Below are 18283 nucleotides of genomic sequence, written 5' to 3'. Positions count from 1 at the left end.
AAGCATTTGTGTAACAGTATTGATAGCTAGCGTAGCATTTAGCCTAGCATTTAGCGTTAGCATTCAGCAGGCAACATTTTCACAAAAACCAGAAAAGCATTCAAAGAAAATCATTTACCTTTGAAGAACTTGGGATGTTTTCAATGAGCAGACTCTCAGTTAGATATCAAATGTTCAGTTTTTCCTGAAAGATTATTTGTTTAGGACAAATCGCTCCGTTTTCTGCATCACGTTTAGCTACGAAAAAAACCTGTATCCAGGATTGTGTAAATCTATCCGCAAGCTCATTAGCATAACGCAACGTTAACTATTCATGAAAATCGCAAATGAAATGAAATAAATCTATTTGCTCTCAAGCTTAGCCTTTTGTTAACAACACTGTCATCTCAGATTTTCAAAATATGCTTCTCAACCATAGCAAAACAAGCATTTGTGTAACAGTATTGATAGCCTAGCATAGGATTATGCCTGGCATTCAGCATGCAACATTTTCACAAAAACCAGAAAAGCATTCAAATAAAATAATTTACCTTTGAAGAACTTCAGATGTTTTCAATGATGAGACTCTCAGTTAGATAGCAAATGTTCAGCTTTTACAAAAATATTATTTGTGTTGACAAATCGCTCCGTTTTCTTCATCACGTTTGGGTAAGAAAAAAACAGAAAATTAAGTCATTAAAACGCGAACTCTTTTCCAAATTAACTCCATAATATCGACAGAAACATGGCAAACGATGTTTAGAATCAATCCTCAAGGTGTTTTTCACATATCTATCGATGATAAATCCTTCGTGGCAGGTGACTTTCTCTTCTGAATAAATGGAACGCGCATGGACCTACAGATTACGCAATAATTTCGACACAGGACACCGGGCAGACACCTGGTAAATGTAGTCTCTTATGGTCAATCTTCCAATGATATGCCTACAAATACGTCACAATGCTGCAGACACCTTGGAGAAACGACAGAAAGGGCAGGCTCATTCCTGGCGCATTCACAGCCATATAAGGAGACATTGGAACACAGTGCCTTCAGATTCTGGGGCATTTCCTGTATGAAACTTCATCTTGGTTTCGCCTGTAGCATTAGTTCTGGGGCACTCACAGATAATATCTTTGCAGTTTTGGAAACGTCAGAGTTTTTTCTTTCCAAAGCTGTCAATTACATGCATAGTCGAGGATCTTTTCGTGACAAAATATCTTGTTTAAAACGGGAACGTTTTTTATCCAAAAATTAAAAGAGCGCCCCCTATCTCGAAGAAGTTAATGTCCGTGAGTGGCCCAGCCAGAGGCCGAACTTGAACACGATTGAACATCTCTGGAGAGACCTGAAAATAGCTGTGCAGCGACGCTCCCCATCCAACCTAAAAGAGCTTGAGAGGATCTGCAGAGAAGAATGGGAGAAACTCCCCAAATACAGGTGTGCCAAGCTTGTAGCGTCATATCCAAGAAGACTCAAAGCTGTAATCGCTGCCAAAGGTGCTTCAACCAAGTACTGAGTAAAGGGTCTGAGGACTTCTGTAAAATGTGATATTAATGTTTTTTATAATTTGGTTTATACAATCGGAAATCGGTATTTTTGGACGCTGATTTAAAAAAAAAAAATTATTTAATGAGCCAAGTCAGTTAAGAAAACATTCTTATTTTCAATGACGGCCTAGGAACGGTGAGTTAACTGCCTTGTTCAGGGGCAGAACGACAGATTTTTACCTTGTCAGCTCAGGGATTCAATCTTGCAACCTTACGGTTAACTAGTCCAACGCTCTAACCACCTGCCTCACGAGGAGCCCGCCTGTTACGCGAATGCAGTACGAAGCCAAGGTGAGTTGCTAGCTAGCATTAAACTTATCTTATATAAAACAATCAATCAATGATAATCACTAGTTATAACTACACATGGTTGATGATATTACTAGTTTATCTAGCGTGTCCTGCGTTGCATAAAATCGATACGGTGCGCATTCGCGAAAAAGGACTGTCGTTGCTCCAACGTGTACCTAACCATAAACATCAATGCCTTTCTTAAAATCAATACACAGATGTATATATTTTTAAACCTGCATATTTCGCTAAAAGAAAGGTTAGCAGGCAATATTAACCAGGTGAAATTGTGTCACTTCTCTTGCGTTCATTGCACGCAGAGTCAGGGTATATACAACAGTTTGGGCCGCCTGGCTCGTTGCGAACTAATTTGCCAGAATTTTACGTAATGATTACATAACATTGAAGGTTGTGCAATGTAACAAGAATATTTAGACTTAGGGATGCCATCCGTTGGATAAAATACGGAACGGTTCCGTATTTCACTGAAGGAATAAACGTTTTGTTTTCGAATTGATAGTTTCCGGATTTCGACCATTTTATTGACCGAAGGCTCATATTTCTGTGTGTTATTATATTATAATTAAGTCTATGATTTAATAGAGCAGTCTGACTGAGCGGTGGTCGGCACCAGCAGGCTCCTAAGCATTCATTCAAACAGCACTTTCGTGTGTTTTGCCAGCAGCTCTTCGCAATGCTTCAAGCATTGAGCTGTTTCAGACTTCAAGCCTATCAACTCCCGAGATTATGTTCCTGGTTCGAGCCCAGGCAGGAGCGAGGAGAGAGACGGAAGCTATACTGTTACACTGGCAATACTAAAGTGCCTACACGAACATCCAATAGTCAAAGGTATATGAAATACAAATTGTATAGAGAGAAATAGTCTAATATAATAACTACAACCCAATTACAATTCATTATTTATTTGAGGCTAAATTGATTTTATTGATGTATTATATTAAGTTAAAATAAGTGTTAATTCAGTATTGTTGTAATTGTCATTATTAGAAATACATATAAAAAATCGACCGATTTTAATCGGTATCGTTTTTTTTTTGGTCCTCCAATAATCGGTATCAGTATCGGTGTAGAAAATCATAATTGGTCGACCCCTAGTCTGAATACCTTCCGAATGCACTGTACAAAGCTCTTATACAATCACCGGCCAGTTTTTATTAGGTACACCCATCTAGTACCGGGTCGGACCACCCTCTGCTTCCAGAACAGACTGAATTCTTCGGGGCATTCTAATAGGTATCGGAACTGTTCCACAGGGATGTTGGTCCATGCTGACGGGATGGCATCATGTAGTTGCTGCAGATTGGATGGCGGTACATTCATGCTGTGAACAGCCTGTTCCATCTCATCCCAAAGAGGCTCTATTGGGTTGAGGTCTGGGGACTGACCAGGCCACCCAAGTAAACTGAACTCACTGTCATGTTCCAGGCAATGTTTTTCCAGTCCTCAGTTGTCCAGTATTGGTGATCGTGTGCTCACTGGAGCTGCCGCTTCTTTTTTTTGTCCCCAGATGTCAGAAACATTATCGAGTGTACCATTCATTTTATAAATCAACCTTTCATCTGAATCTGCCAAGGCTATGTACCATTCGTTAAATGAGGGAGGGTCCTTCTCCCTCCAGTGTCTCAGTATGACTCTTTTCGCTGTGGTTAGAGCAGCGTTTAGCCAGTTTAAACATGAGTTTCTCAGTCTATCAACATCTTTAGTGATATTCAGTAATGGCAAAGCAGGATTTGCAGGTAATCTTTTCCATTACATTCTGCCAAAATGTATGCAAGCTCGGACAGTTACAGATCATATGGATTATGTCACCTGTACTTGACTGGCATCTCCAGCATAGACTGGATTCTATCAAACCTATTCTGTTCAACCTCAGAGGAGTCCTATAAATCCTATTGAACACTTTCAATGTAATCAGTTTGGACCGGGCATCTCTCATAGGGAGGAGCATCTGTTGTGCTATAATATTCCATTCCTCCTCTCCAAAAGTTACCTCCCTGGTCTTTTTCCCTTACAAGTTACATTCAATCCACCTATAAGATGGCAATATAGAAACCGTGCCATATGTGGTAATTAGCAACGGATTGCTATCTTAAGACTTATATCAGAATTGACATGGAATTTGTTGTTATTCTGTCCTACCTTAAGCATACAATGTCTAAACTGGAGATATCTCCAAAAGTCTTGTTTCTGTAAATTATACTTGGACCTTAGTTATTCAAAAGAGGTAAACGAGTATTCTTGAAATAGACAACCGATGTTCTTTATCTATTCCAATCTTTCCAGAAGACCACATGTCCCCCTATTTTCAATTTAGGGTTATTCCATAAGAAAACAGAGCTTTTCAGGAAATGTAAAGATTTCTCTTTCTTATGAATCTGACTCCATATATTATTGTATGGGACATTATTGGATTCTGCAGTCCCACCTTTTGTTGACTCAAATAATCTGATGCTCCGAATGGGGCATTCAATTCCATGTCCTCCAAAATTGGCCTATTAGAATGTTCAGTAAAGATTGCGCCTATTTGGGCAGCTACTAAGTCTTTTTGATATAATGACATGTTTAGGGAGCTTTAATCCTCCCTTCTCAGTCGTTGCCTGTAGTCTCGCTAGTTTCACCCTGGCCTTTTTACCGGCCCATACAAACTTAGTAATCATTTTGTCTATGGATTTAAAGGTATAGACCGGTATGAACACTGGTAATATGAGGAGCTATGACTATCTTTTATAACCTGTTTCCTACCCCATAATGAGATTTGTAGCTTATCCCAGCTCTTAAACTGGAGTTTAATTTTGTTCAGTAGTGGGTCACGTTTTTATGAAGTCATGTTCTCCAGACCAGGATTTAAAGCGATCCCCAGGTACCTCAAGTTTTTAGAGACCCATTGAAACCTCCAGTCTGCATAAAGCAGTAGTTTATTCTCCCTACCTCCTATATTAACCCCTTTGATTGACTGATGCAGCCTAATGGTTTTAATGCTATAATAAACAGGGGAGGCGAGAGACAGTCGCCTTGTCCTACTAAAAATAGAGATGATCATAGTCTGTTAGTGACTAAATGTTGTTTTTTTACCCTTTTTTCTCCCTAATTGTGTGGATTCCATTTGGTAGTTAGTCTTGTCTCATCGCTGCAACTCCCGTACAGAACTCAGGAGAGGCGAAGGTCGAGAGCTGTGCATCCTCCGAAACAGAACCCAGACAAGCCGCACTGCTTCTTGACACAATGCCAGCTGCACCAATGTGTCGGAGGAAACACCGTACACCTGGCAACCAACAGAGCCTGGACTCGAACCAGGATGCGATGCAGTGCCTTAGACCACTCGGGAGGACCTCGGTGTACATACAGTTGAAGTCAGAAGTTTACATACACCTTTGCCAAATACATTTAAACTCAGTTTCTCAATTCCTGACATTTAAACCTAGTAAAAATTCCCTGTCTTAGGTCAGTTAGGATCACCACTTTATATTAAGAATGTGAAATGTCAGAATAATAGTAGGGAGAATGATTCATTTCAGCTTATATTTATTTCATTACATTCCCAGTGGGTCAGAAGTTTACATACACTCAATTAGTATTTGGTAGCATTGCTTTTAAATTGTTTAACTTGGATCAAATGTTTCGGGTAGCCTTCCACAAGCTTCCCTCAATACGTTGGGTGAATTTTGGCCCATTCCTCCTGACAGAGCTGGTGTAACTGAGTCAGATTTGTAGGCCTCCTTGCTCGCACACTCTTTTTCAGTTCTGCCCACAAAATGTCTATAGGATTGAGGTCAGAGCTTTGTGATGGCCACTCCAATACCTTGACTTTGTTGTCCTTAAGCCATTTTGCAACAACATTCGAAGTATGCTTGGGGTCATTGTCCATTTGGAAGACCCATTTGCGACCAACCTTTAACTTCCTGACTGATGTCTTGAGATGTTGCTTCAATATATGCACATCATTTTCCTCCCTCATGATGCCATCTATTTTGTGAAGTGCACCAGTCCCTCCTGCAGCAAAGCACCCCCACACCATGATGCTGCCACTCCCGTGCTTCACGGTAGAGATGATGTTCTTCGGCTTGCAAGCCTCCCCCTTTTTCCTCCAAACATAACGATGGTCATTATGGGCAAATAGTTATATTTTTGTTTCATCAGACCAGAGGACATTTCTCCAAAAAGTATGATCTTTGTCCCCATGTGCAGTTGCAAACCGTAGTCTGGCTTTTTTATGGCGGTTTTGGAGCAGTGGCTTCTTCCTTGCTGAGCGGCCTTTCAGGTTATGTCGATACAGGACTCATTTTACTGTGGATATAGATACTTGTGTACCTGTTTGCTCCAGCATCTTCACAAGGTCCTTTGCTGTTGTTCTGGGATTGATTTGCACTTTTCGCACCAAAGAACGTTCATCTCTAGGAGACAGAACGTGTCTCCTTCCTGAGCGGTATGACAGCTGTGTGGTCCCATGGTGTTTATACTTGAATACTATTTTTTGTACAGATGAACGTGGTACCTTCAGGCCTTTGGAAATTGCTCCCAAGAATGAACCAGACTTGTGGAGGTCTACAAAAAATGTCTGAGGTCTTGGCTGATTTATTTTGATTTCCCCATGATGCCAAGCGAAGAGGCACACCTCCAATTGACTCAAATGATGTCAATTAGGCTATCAGAAGCTTCTAAAGCCATGAAATCATTTTCTGGAATTTTCCAAGCTGTTTAAAGGCAGACTCAACTTAGTGTATGTAAACTTCTGACCCACTGGAAATGTGATTGCAGTGAATTATAAGTGAAATAATCTGTCTGTAAGCAATTGTTGGAAAAATTACTTCTGTCATGCACAAAGTAGATGTCCTAACCGCCTTGCCAAAACTATAGTTTGTTAACAAGAAATTTGTGGAGTGGTTGAAAAACTAGTTTTAATGACTCCAACCTAAGTGTATGTAAACTTCCCACTTCAACTGTATGTTTAATAGTATTCTGAAAGCCCAACTACCAAATCCAAATGTATTTCTAGTGTAATGCAGGTTGTCCCAGCCCCCCCTATAAAAGGCTTTCTCTGCGTCTTGGGATAAGGCTGCCACTGAAGTATCCAAATCTTTTGCCTTCCAGATGACTGGCTGTAGGATTGTCAGATGAAGTTCTGCTTTTCATAAATCCCACCTGGTCTGTATTTATGATTTTCTTAATGTTATGATTCACCCTCCATAGCCAGAAGTTTTGTAAACCATTTTCCATTACAATTTATCAAAGAAATTAGACGGTATCTCCCACATTCATGGGGATCCTTTCCATTTCTGAGTACTTTTTTTACATTGTGTTATTGACTGTACTCTTGTTTATTCCATGTGTAACTCTGTGTTATTGTTTGCGTCACACTGCTTTGCTTTATCTTGGCCAGGTCGCAGTTGTAAATGAGAACTTGTTCTCAACTGGCCTACCTGGTTAAATAAAGGTGAAATAAAACAAATAAAATAAATACAATTAGGGTGATTACTGCATCACGCAGGTCGGAACTCAATCGATGTGTTAAATGTTTTCAATATTACTGAGCTAAGCTGCTCTGCAAACCTTTTCTAGAAATCACTGGGTATCCCATCCAACCCCCGAGTTTTACCACTGGGTGCTTGTCTTTTTTTGGGTCAATTCCTCCAAAGTAATGGGGTGGTCCAGCCCAGTCTTCCTCTGTACGTTTAGGAAGGTTCAAATTCTGAAAGAATGCCTCTGCTTTCAAATTCTTGAAATATGTAGTTATTTTTTGATTGGTAATCAGCTTGCCTGTCTTATTTCTGATTCCACCTGTTTGAAGATCTGTTTCTCTAGATTTCAATTGACTGGCCAACAGTTTTCCTGCCTTTTCACCTGATTTTGTATCATCTCTGCTTCAGCTTTTTTACTGAATAATGTATGCAGCTCGTATTTGTTTTTTGTCAGGTTTACCAGAGAAATGTTGTTAGGATTGGAACAATATTCCCTCTCCAGCGTTTTGAGCTCTGTTTGAAGTTTATACATTTTCTGTTGATTTAATTTCTTAATAGTAGCTGATCGTTGTATCATTACTCCTCGTAAGTATGCTTTAAAAGCTTCCCTATTTGTTTCAAAGAATGTCGTTGTGTGTGTGTGTGTGTGTGTTAAGGATTTCACAAAACACCTTGTCCTGTAAGAGGTTGTTGTTCAATCGCCAACATTTTACATTTGTATCTTTCTTCTCCCATGTCAACAGACAGATCAATGGGTGCATGATCTGTCATAGCTATCGTGCCCACACTGCAAGGACCCACTTTATCTATCGGAGAGTGCGAGATAAAGTAGTCGACTCGTGAATAAACAGTGTGCCTATTCAAAAAGAATGTGTAATCACGAGGGTTTGGATCTCCATATATCAGTCACCAGCATCCTCGTTTTGGAGGTCTTGGTTGGACCAGTTTTGGATTTGTATAAAAATGCATCAGGGACCTGATTATAGTCCCTCCCCCCCTAGTACCAGAGAAAAATAACCAAAATCTAATATTATTTTGTTAAATTGACAGAAGAAGTCTGGGTCCTCCTCATTCAGAGCATAAATGTTCATATTATATTTTGGCCTGAAACCAATACAAGTAAAGTCAAGATTTGTCCCTCTATGTCCTTAAACTATTTTCCCATTTGAACATGTATACTTTTGGAAAATAGAATATATACCTCTTTTTGGGGGTTGAATGTATTATGGCAGGTATTCCCAAACTGGTGTACGCCAAATAAAAACGTGATTGGACTTTTTTTAAATGCACATTTTCAACGGGGTTATACATTTGAGTTAGTTTCTCACTCTCTCTCACCTGAGTAGCCTCGTTTCACTGCCATAAATAAAATGAAACCATCTAGTCTTCAGCGAAATAACAACACAATGTCAAATACAGGCAACCTAGTCAAATAATTAACATCCAATCACATTAACCGTTACTCTCTCGTGGGAATTCCACTAACGGTCCGTATGTAGCCAAACGCAGCTGCTGCTCATGTTGGTATCTCTACTGATGGCGCAAAATCCGTGACAGGGAGAAATAGTGGAGTGGAAACGCGCGTGCAAGCAGTTCCTTCTGACGCCACTTGGATACACTGCAGCATCCACTTGATTTGTGCATTTGAATCACGTTGGTCACGTCTGAAAGGTTGTAAATATACTATTACCAAAACATGACGACTATTAAAGTATTTTAAATCGATGCCTTTGGATAACCTTTTTTGAATCAAAGAAAAGTGAACGACTGGTAGTGCACCCCACAGAACACTAAACTTCCCATAGAACAAATATGTCATAAACATATCCCAAACCCACGCGACACAATGATTTCTTTTTTAAATCGCCCTCCCCTAAACCAGGCATTCATCCGTGTGAAGTGTACCGAGGACTTCCCAGCACTGACGCTCTAACTAGAATAAGGACGTTTCACCAACACCAAATACGGGCATGACCATATACATTTTGATATGACAGCGATGACATGTCATTGAAATGACATGGATCAACCAAGACCATTGGACATAAAGACAGGCTGCTCATTATACTCCCAAAGAGAAGAGATGATCTTTCTCGTGAACTGTCTAATTCCATAAGGCAGGAATGTAAGCAGAGAACCAACACCAAAGGGTGTCCGATATAGGCCATAATAATGATAAATAAGCCAACTAACACTTTGGGTTGTGCCTATCACACATGGCACGAACATGCGAGTGAAAACAAACCAAAAAATAGATATGTTTATCCCTACTATGACCGCGAAACAAATGATATGCTTGGCCTAGATTGCTGCTCAATCGGGTACTATAATGATATCAACTGTAAACCAGAATGATAGATTGTAGGCAGCATTCACAGCATAAACACTCAGTGAGACTATTACTCACAACATAGGAAGTTCTCTCAGCTTAGAGAAAAATGGTAGTTAATCCGTGATGAACCACTGCCATCATGGGGACCTTCCATAGCCTACCACGCTACTCAGATCGTTCGGCCTCATTCACGTCCGCGACACACTTTCATGCCCATGTGTCTCACCTCCACGAACACTTTTCTCTTGTCCTGGACCTCCTTGGAGAAGTCAGGGGAAAACTCCACCTTTGTCCCTATCCAGTGAAAAGTCCTTAGTTCTTTTGCTCTGAGGACGGACCTTGTCTTTCTCACAATCCACTGTATTTATGTGGGTTTCGGGAACAGCTCTGATCTGAAGTGTGTTTCTTCGACTGTCATTTTTTATTTATTTGAGCAGGCCCAGAGAGAATATCTTTGTGTTATTAGATGCGTAAAAGAATATGTCTTACTCATTGGGGAATGGTATTTTTGGATCAAGTTGGCTGCAAATATTCATAATATGTGTTGATTGCAATATGCCGTGACACGAACCAGACGTTCTTTGTTGTGCACTTGACGTTTAGTTCGCCTTTTTATTTTCTTGTGGCTTACCCTTTGTTTGTCTTTCACAGGGACATGCGGAACAACATCGTCAGTCGTATCGAACCGGGGGCTTTTCTTGGATTGCTCGCACTCAAAAGACTGTGAGTATTATCAATATCACCATCAGCAATAAATCATTTTCAATTTAATCAAATTTGTCATTTTCTTGGCAGATGGACGAGTCATGGGCTGAACGATTTTAAATATGCGTCTAAGCCGATCCTCTATTGCTCAACATCAGATTTATTATACTGCATCCATAACGCACCATGTCCAAAACTGTTGTATAAAAGAAAGAAAAAAAAACTACACACTGTTGTATATGCTCCCACAATGCAACATTTCGACCGAACAGTCTTTGCCAGGTTTCGACAATACTCTTGGCCCTATCTGTTGTTTCTGAGATAGAGGCAATTGCTAACTCTGTGTCTAGCCTATCCAGTCTATGTAAGCGACAGCTGTAAAATCTCAGACACACTGGTAGGATTTTAAAACTTTTCCTGGCAACAGTACTTAGCGCCTTTGAACAGAGTGTCGGCAGTCGATCTCTTGTGTGTTCACACAGCGAAGTCGTCAGCCACTCGCCCCTTGTTAAAATACTCCAAACCAGAAGGTGGCAGTAGCTTCGTTTGGCAATGCATATCCGTGGGTATTGCTAATGGTCTAGATTCCAAGCTGTCTGCAATTTTAATTGTTATTTTGTAAAAAGTCCTTATTATATTAGCCAGATGGCCACAGCTAGATACACTACCTAGCAAGATGACGAAGAAACTATTTAATTCACACTCCATTATCCCATACTGCCAGTGGCAGTCAAGAGCCAAATGTTTAGCTAACTTGCTAATGTTAGCATATTCGTTAGCTAGCACAGCATAGCTAGCTAGCTAAGGACACTGCACTAACTCGGCAGCTAACACAGGCAGCTGATCATGGAAACTAGCTAATCCATTGTGATTTAATTATAATGTCAATTCCAGATACAATGGTTATCTAGCTTGGAAGAAGTGTTTTGCGCACTTAGCTAGCTACCATCCCATAGCCTACATTGCATATGAAGTGTGACTGTCTCACCCGTGGATGTGCAGAGAAAATCCCCCTTTTATTTTGCTCTCCCACGTGGGGGTTCGTGCTCTCTGATTGGCTCAAAGTAAAGTTGTTGGCCACTGGCAAGCATTGTGATTTTACAAGTAAAATCGGTACGTTCGTTGCTACCGGGTCGGCAGGTACCGCTTTTGTTCTAGCAAGAGAAGGAACGGCCTCCCACTGTGATAGACTGCCGATAGGTACTTATCGGCAGTGAGATTCTGTTGTTTTAATGCTTCAAGCAATGTTCTATTCAGTTCTCCAGTCCACTTGGGCCGTTGCCAGGGACCACTTGAGACTGCATGAGGCCCTATCTACTTTCACACATTCATGGAAAGGGGAATGGATGGATGGACATGTGCGTGGGTCTGTGTGTCTGTGCTAGAGCGAGCGCGTATGAGTGTGTTTGTGCCTGTGCACTCTTCTGAGTGTTTGTGTGTCTCAGTCTGTGTGTGTGCGCCTTTGTGTATTGCAATCATCTTATACCTGCCGGTCCTTACCAACATAAACTATAGTTTGGATGCTAGTGCGGAGCTGTGAGTGAGACAGGAAGGTTGTCTCCTTGGCTTGGGCAAGGCTTAATTTCCCCTTGTCAAGCCTCAACCATTTTACAACCAACTGTAGAACTATATTTCCTAAACGTATAGCTAACTGTAATTCCCTCAGCCAACCTACAAATCATTCAGCCAACAGCTATTTCATCTTGCATGCGCCTATATAACACAATGTCAACGTTGGGTCGAAATGAATTGATCAGAAACACTGGATATCCACTGATTTATAAATGCATCAGTATTATGGTCAGAAGACACAGCAGTCTTTGCACATAATTAAACATGTTTGGCAGTGGAAATATACGGCACAGACAGGTTGTCAGGAGGTGGTTAAATCATTCATTTGCTCCTGTCTCTGGCTGCGTCTCCAACATATCGCTTACAACATATTCCTCAACTAGCAAAAGTGCGAAAGGAGTAGCTGAGGTAAAATGAGTCTTGAACTTGGGCCTGGTGCTGTAAACAGAAGCCCTGTGGTGACTGCTGGCACGCGGTGCACCTACCCTCCAGCCCCGCCCTCTTCTGCTTCTGGAAAAGGGTGATGGAGTTAATTGACAGGGAGGACATGAAAATACACGCTCCCTCTCTCTTCCAATGCAGTCAGTAGCGAAAGCGCCCGACAAAGACTCAGTGTTCTCTCTCTCTCTCTCTCTCTCTCTCTCTCTCAGCCTCAGCCAATCTTTAATTTCTCCCATCTGTCCCTGTACCTCACTTCAAAGAGCCTAATTAGATTTTCGCTCGTTTTTAAGACTCGAGCGACTTGGCCAAACCGAAGCTGCTTGCCTCTTTTATCCGTCTTGTCGGAGAGAGGAGAGCGATTGTCAGACTTGACATTTTTCTTGAAGTTTCTCTTGAAAAAACAGACATGTTCAATGCATGCTACAATGTATTACTTCACCCCTTTTCATTGTCATCATTTGTAATGAATCGAAATGTAGGTCAATGTCCATTCCAGTGTACATTGTTAGGAAATGTTATCCTATTTCAACCCAGCTGACGGATACGAGCTGCAACTGATCCGCTCCCACTGTAGTAAATAAAAAGCAAAGCTAACATGACCGCAACGTTTTGAGGGTTGCTTTGGACACGTCATGGGACAAACATCTGATCTGGGATCAGTCACATGGTGCCTGGTCCCAGCTGTTTGGGGCTGACTGGCTAGGGGTGGTGAAGTAGATACTGTAATACCCTGGGGGGAGAGAGCCCAAGGGGAGGCTAGCTCCAACCCTGTTTTACCACCTGATACAGCTAGTCAAGGTCCTGATGTGCAGAAAGTAGGTCTAGACTCAGGTGCGACGTGCCCATATATCAGCTGCATTCAGCTAAATGTATACGTTGTCAATAGAGCCATAAGATGCCTATGACGTGACAAAGCACATCTTTTTTGCTGGATGCAACCCATTCATGTATTCCTGGGGTGAAGTTTCCCCTATCTACAGATCTAGGATCAGCCTCCCTTCCCCCAATCCTGACGTTAACCATTAGTGGGGGGGAAATGGAAAATGGACCCAAGATCCAGTGTCTAGGGGCAACTTCAAGCTACAACCCCCTACTGGCCACTCCAGGGCCTTACCACCCGGCAGCAGCCGCTACATTCCACCGACAGCTGAACAGTCACTGACCCTGTCTTGTTACTTACACACCCGTCTATTTTTATATCTGCTCATATCACAACAGACAGCTTGCTCTGGGTCTGCTGTAATGTTGAGCGCTGCTGCTACTTTAATGGACAGACCACAAGATTTTAAAAAACAAACGTGTGTTGGAATATATTTGGGATGATGTGGCTAATTTGTGAGAGATGGCCATTTTCTCCTTATGTGGGCTGCTTTGACGTCACACTGCACTATCAACTGCAAAGCACTGGACCATGTCTAATGCTATGCCATGGCAGCATTGGCAGGGTGGGAGTTTATCCCTTTAGCTAAGGGAGTTCCACCCCAGTAGGTGATCCTCCTCAGACACGGGATGCCAGCATGACTTCTTGGCAACCCTTGAAAGGTTTTTCCCAGGCCAGGCGGAACTAACCACCTCACTCAGTAAATTCCCCAGCTGCCACCCTCCCTAGGAACCACAACAATAATTAGACCAACACCAGGATGTTTACGTAATACGCTCCACACTTATTTTCTAAGCATTTAAGTGTCTGATGCTGCCCTGGCATTAGGCCTTGGGCTAGGGTTGTAGCTTGCAGCTAGCAGGGTCTAGTTTGTAGGGTATTGTGAGGCCTCTTCTGGCCGTTCCAATGTTACACTTGAGTCATTCGTTTACGTTCGAGTCGTTTAGCATATCCGTTTTGTTCAGCTGTAACGGCTTGCATATACACCACATCCTTGATTTTATACACGGTTGTTTCGAACTGCCTTCCATCATCATTTCTTCTAGTTTGAACTATCTTTGAGTTGATCAAAATCACATTTTCACAATGTAGACTAAATAAAATCCTTGCCCAAACACGGTTTCTTCAAAGATCGATAATACTACCTGATGTTTGGCAGACACTTTGTGTCAGGTCCTGGTGGAAAAGACACACTTTGATGTGTAGGACATCAATCATAATACATTAATTTCAACTAGTATAGTGTGTTACTAACAGCTTTGATGTGAAAGCCGCCTCGGGGCGAACACAGGCATCGTCTCAAATCACCTTGAAAAGTTGTAAAACTGACAGACCTGGATTTTTCAATCCCTGCCTCTGCCCCAACCTGTCTCTGCGAATGACATCACCCGTCTTTTAATTGAGTTGACAGTTTTCTCCACTTTTTGATTTGTTGAGCTACAATGTGGATTTATTAGAATTTGCCGAGTCACCACATGAGGTCAATTGACTCTAGTCATGAATTTCATGCTGTTTGTACAATTTACGATGGCATATTACGTTTCTTAGACTGTTGCTGCTGTTTGACTTGAGTAAATCAGGACAGAATATAACCAGAATCTCCATTTGTTTTGCTTTCTACAGAGACCTGTCCAACAATCGCATTGGCTGCCTCAACGTGGACATATTCAAAGGCCTCACAAGTCTAGTTCGACTGTAAGTATTAGTTATTTTTCCTTTATTACTTTGTTTAAATACGCCAGATCCATAGTATTGTTTTTCTTTGAAAACTGTTTGCATTTTCCCCCTATCCATCCTAAAAATAAGTAATTGATAAGGACATTCATGTGAAAGTGACATATCTGGCTCCAACGCCCTAATAGTAATTGCCCTGCTCAGAAAATGGTGGCATCCAGGTGCTGTGATATTAGCATAATACCCATGGTTCCCCCACGGGTCTCAGTGCCACAGCTGCAACATATTATTCCATGTCCTTTTCCCTACGATGCAAAGGTGAGGATTAAGATTCCTGGACATCTCAGTGGAGTTGCCAATGACAGGTTGTGTTTGGGTCCTGATTGTGTGATGTGACAGATTGGCACACTTGATTTGATCTGTTGTAGATGATTGATAGCCTTCATCTTGTCCTTTTCAGAAACCTTTCAGGAAACATGTTTTCATCGCTGGCCCAAGGGACGTTTGACAGTTTGGTGTCATTGAAGACTTTGTAAGTATGCTTTAGAGTTCAGGCCCTGCAACGCTATTCCATGACACCCTGTGGCAGTGTAGTGGGTTTTCTATTCGGGGTACTTTAAAGAGTATAGTACAATACCCTGTTGTAGAAATGCACCAATAGGTGCAATCTGTAACTTTTATTTCCTGGTTCGCAACTCAAGGTAATGCAAACACATTCGGCCAGGAAGCAGAACAAAGATTCAAATGGTTCCATCCACCAAGGGCCCAACCCTCAGTTTACAAACAATTGCAGAGAGGCAATAAAAAGTAGATAAGAGGAACACAGCATAGAAAGTAGGTTATGGAACGGGGGATCGAACAGGGGACTATCACTTTTCACTGTAAATGAAACTGAAAGTAATGCTCCTTTTTAAATGTATTTTTGAACTCTGCCTGTCCCCACGTTACCTCAGGGAGTTCCAGACGCCGTACCTGCTGTGCGACTGCAACCTGTTGTGGCTGCTGCACTGGATCAAAGACAACAACGTGGGGGTGAAGGACACCAGCTGCTCCTACCCCCGCTCCCTGCAGGGCCAGCTCATCACCTCCACCAAGCCTGAGCTGTTCACCTGTGGTAAGGACACACACACACACACACACACACACACACACACACACACCTGGTCCTACAACTACTCATCACCTTAAAGCCCTTAAGCTCCACGTACATACAAAGTTTCGTGAGAACACAAACACACACCTGTTACCCCTTTACATCACCTTGTTTGTACCAGAGCTCCTAGTAAGAGACTACCTTTTGATGCGTACACACACATCTTCAAACTCTAGCACAGTCACGCATAACCATGCCCACACATCTGATCTGGGCACTTCGACCTCACATGAACACATTTTTACATGGCATCAGTCGTTAGCACACGGTCGTCCAAGACCGATATACAGAACAGATGGACGTGCAACCTCTAGCATTTGGCTCTGCACTCTATTTTCAGTTCAGAATCACCTTTATTCGCCAAGTAGCTACCTTTACACATGCTCAGAGTTGTACTTGGTGATATATGGTGCTAGTGATCGACTACATTTAGAGACAGAATACAGACAACAGAGTTTACATACAACTAGGTAGAGTGAGTATAGACCTATAAGATATTTTATTTTTTACCTTTATTTAACTAGGCAAGTCAGTTAAGAACAAATTCTTATTTACAATGACGGCCTACCAATTGTGCTGGGTCAATTGCTGGGCCAATTGTGCACCACCCTATGGGACTCCCAATCACGGCCGGATGTGATGCAGCCTGGATTCGAACCAGGTACTGCAGTGAATCCTCTTGCACTGAGATGCAGTGTCTTAGACCACTGTGCCACTCGGGAGAAAGAACAGTTTATATACAAATATACAGTGAATGTACAGTGTATATACAGTTGATATTCGGTGGATGTACAGTGTATATACAGTTGATATTCGGTGGATGTACAGTGTATATACAGTTGATATACGGTGGATGTACAGTGTATATACAGTTGATATTCGGTGGATGTACAGGGTATATACAGTTGATATTCGGTGGATGTACAGGGTATATACAGTTGATATACGGTGGATGTACAGTGTATATACAGTTGATATACGGTGGATGTACAGTGTATATACAGTTGATATTCGGTGGATGTACAGGGTATATACAGGTGGATGTACAGGGTATATACAGTTGATATTCGGTGGATGTACAGGGTATATACAGTTGATATTCGGTGGATGTACAGGGTATATCAAAATGCAGAGAGAGGAACAGAGAACAAATGGCGTATAGTGCAGTTATTTTGTGTTCAGTTCAGAGATGACTTTAGTTGCTGGCGTTGTTGGGAGTGGGAGTTGTCCAATGACACAGGCGATAAGGGAAGGGCCAGCAGTACGGAGCACTGCAGTGTTTTGTTTGTGCTTGCCCTGTCTTATCAGTTTGGCACTCTTCACTGCACGGGTTAGGAAATACGTGGCACAGCTTTTACAAGTGGAGACACATGACCGAGTGACAAATAGGTACCAACGTTTGACTATTGAAATGATCCCCTCTTTATTTTTTTAATTTTATTTCACATTTATTTAACCAGGTAGGCCAGTTGAGAACAAGTTCTCATTTACAACTGTGACCTGGCCAAGATTATAAATCAAAGCAGTGCGACAAAAACAACAACAATAACACAATAGAAAAAGTGTATGTACAGTGTGTGCAAATGTAATACGATTAGGGAGGTAAAGCAATAAATAATTACAATTTAACATTAACACTGGAGTGATAGATGTGAAGATCATGTGCAAGTAGAGATACTGGGGTGCAAAATAGCAAAAAACAAAAAAAACAATATGGGGATGAGGTAGTTGGGTGTGCTATTTACAGATGGGCTTCATTTCGCACCTGGCTTCACCCCTGAGGAGAAGAATTCAGTTGTGAACAAATAACTTGAATTAACCCAATCCTACCCGGACATGCAGTCTAGAGAGAGCGATGCACTAAAATGTAACCCCCATACTCCCCTACCCTCCAGACGCACCCCTGGAACTGCCTTCCTTCCAGCTGACTCCGTCCCAGCGTCAGGTCGTGTTCCAGGGCGACAGCCTGCCCTTCCAGTGCCAGGCCTCGTTCGTGGCGGAGGACATGCAGGTGCTGTGGTACCAGGACGGCCGCATGGTGGAGCCCGATGCAGCCCAGGGCATCTTCATCGAGAAGAGCATGGTACAGAACTGCTCCCTCATCGCCAGGTAAGGGGGACGGTACTTGTGGGCGGGTTGGTGGATAGATAGAAGACAGTGGTAATGAGAACGGCACCCTTAGATGAGTTTTTCCTCACCCCTGCTGCTGCTTGGAGGTTAAGGGAAGG

General features: G+C 42.0%; 1 protein-coding gene across 1 annotated transcript in view; it reads left to right on the top strand.

The window, feature by feature from the left end:
- LOC115133556 (adhesion G protein-coupled receptor A3-like) overlaps positions 1-18283 on the top strand; it is a 68349-nt gene that overhangs the window by 39905 nt on the left and 10161 nt on the right. The window contains exons 3-7 of the mRNA XM_029666922.2: positions 10282-10353; positions 14852-14923; positions 15363-15434; positions 15856-16016; positions 17951-18164. Of these exons, the coding sequence (XP_029522782.2) occupies positions 10282-10353; positions 14852-14923; positions 15363-15434; positions 15856-16016; positions 17951-18164 (591 nt within the window). The remainder of the gene's footprint in view (positions 1-10281; positions 10354-14851; positions 14924-15362; positions 15435-15855; positions 16017-17950; positions 18165-18283) is intronic.

The sequence above is a fragment of the Oncorhynchus nerka genome, linkage group LG8 (assembly GCF_034236695.1).
Source record: "Oncorhynchus nerka isolate Pitt River linkage group LG8, Oner_Uvic_2.0, whole genome shotgun sequence".
Classification (NCBI taxonomy): domain Eukaryota; kingdom Metazoa; phylum Chordata; class Actinopteri; order Salmoniformes; family Salmonidae; genus Oncorhynchus; species Oncorhynchus nerka.
This window is presented reverse-complemented; position numbering and strand designations above follow the sequence as displayed.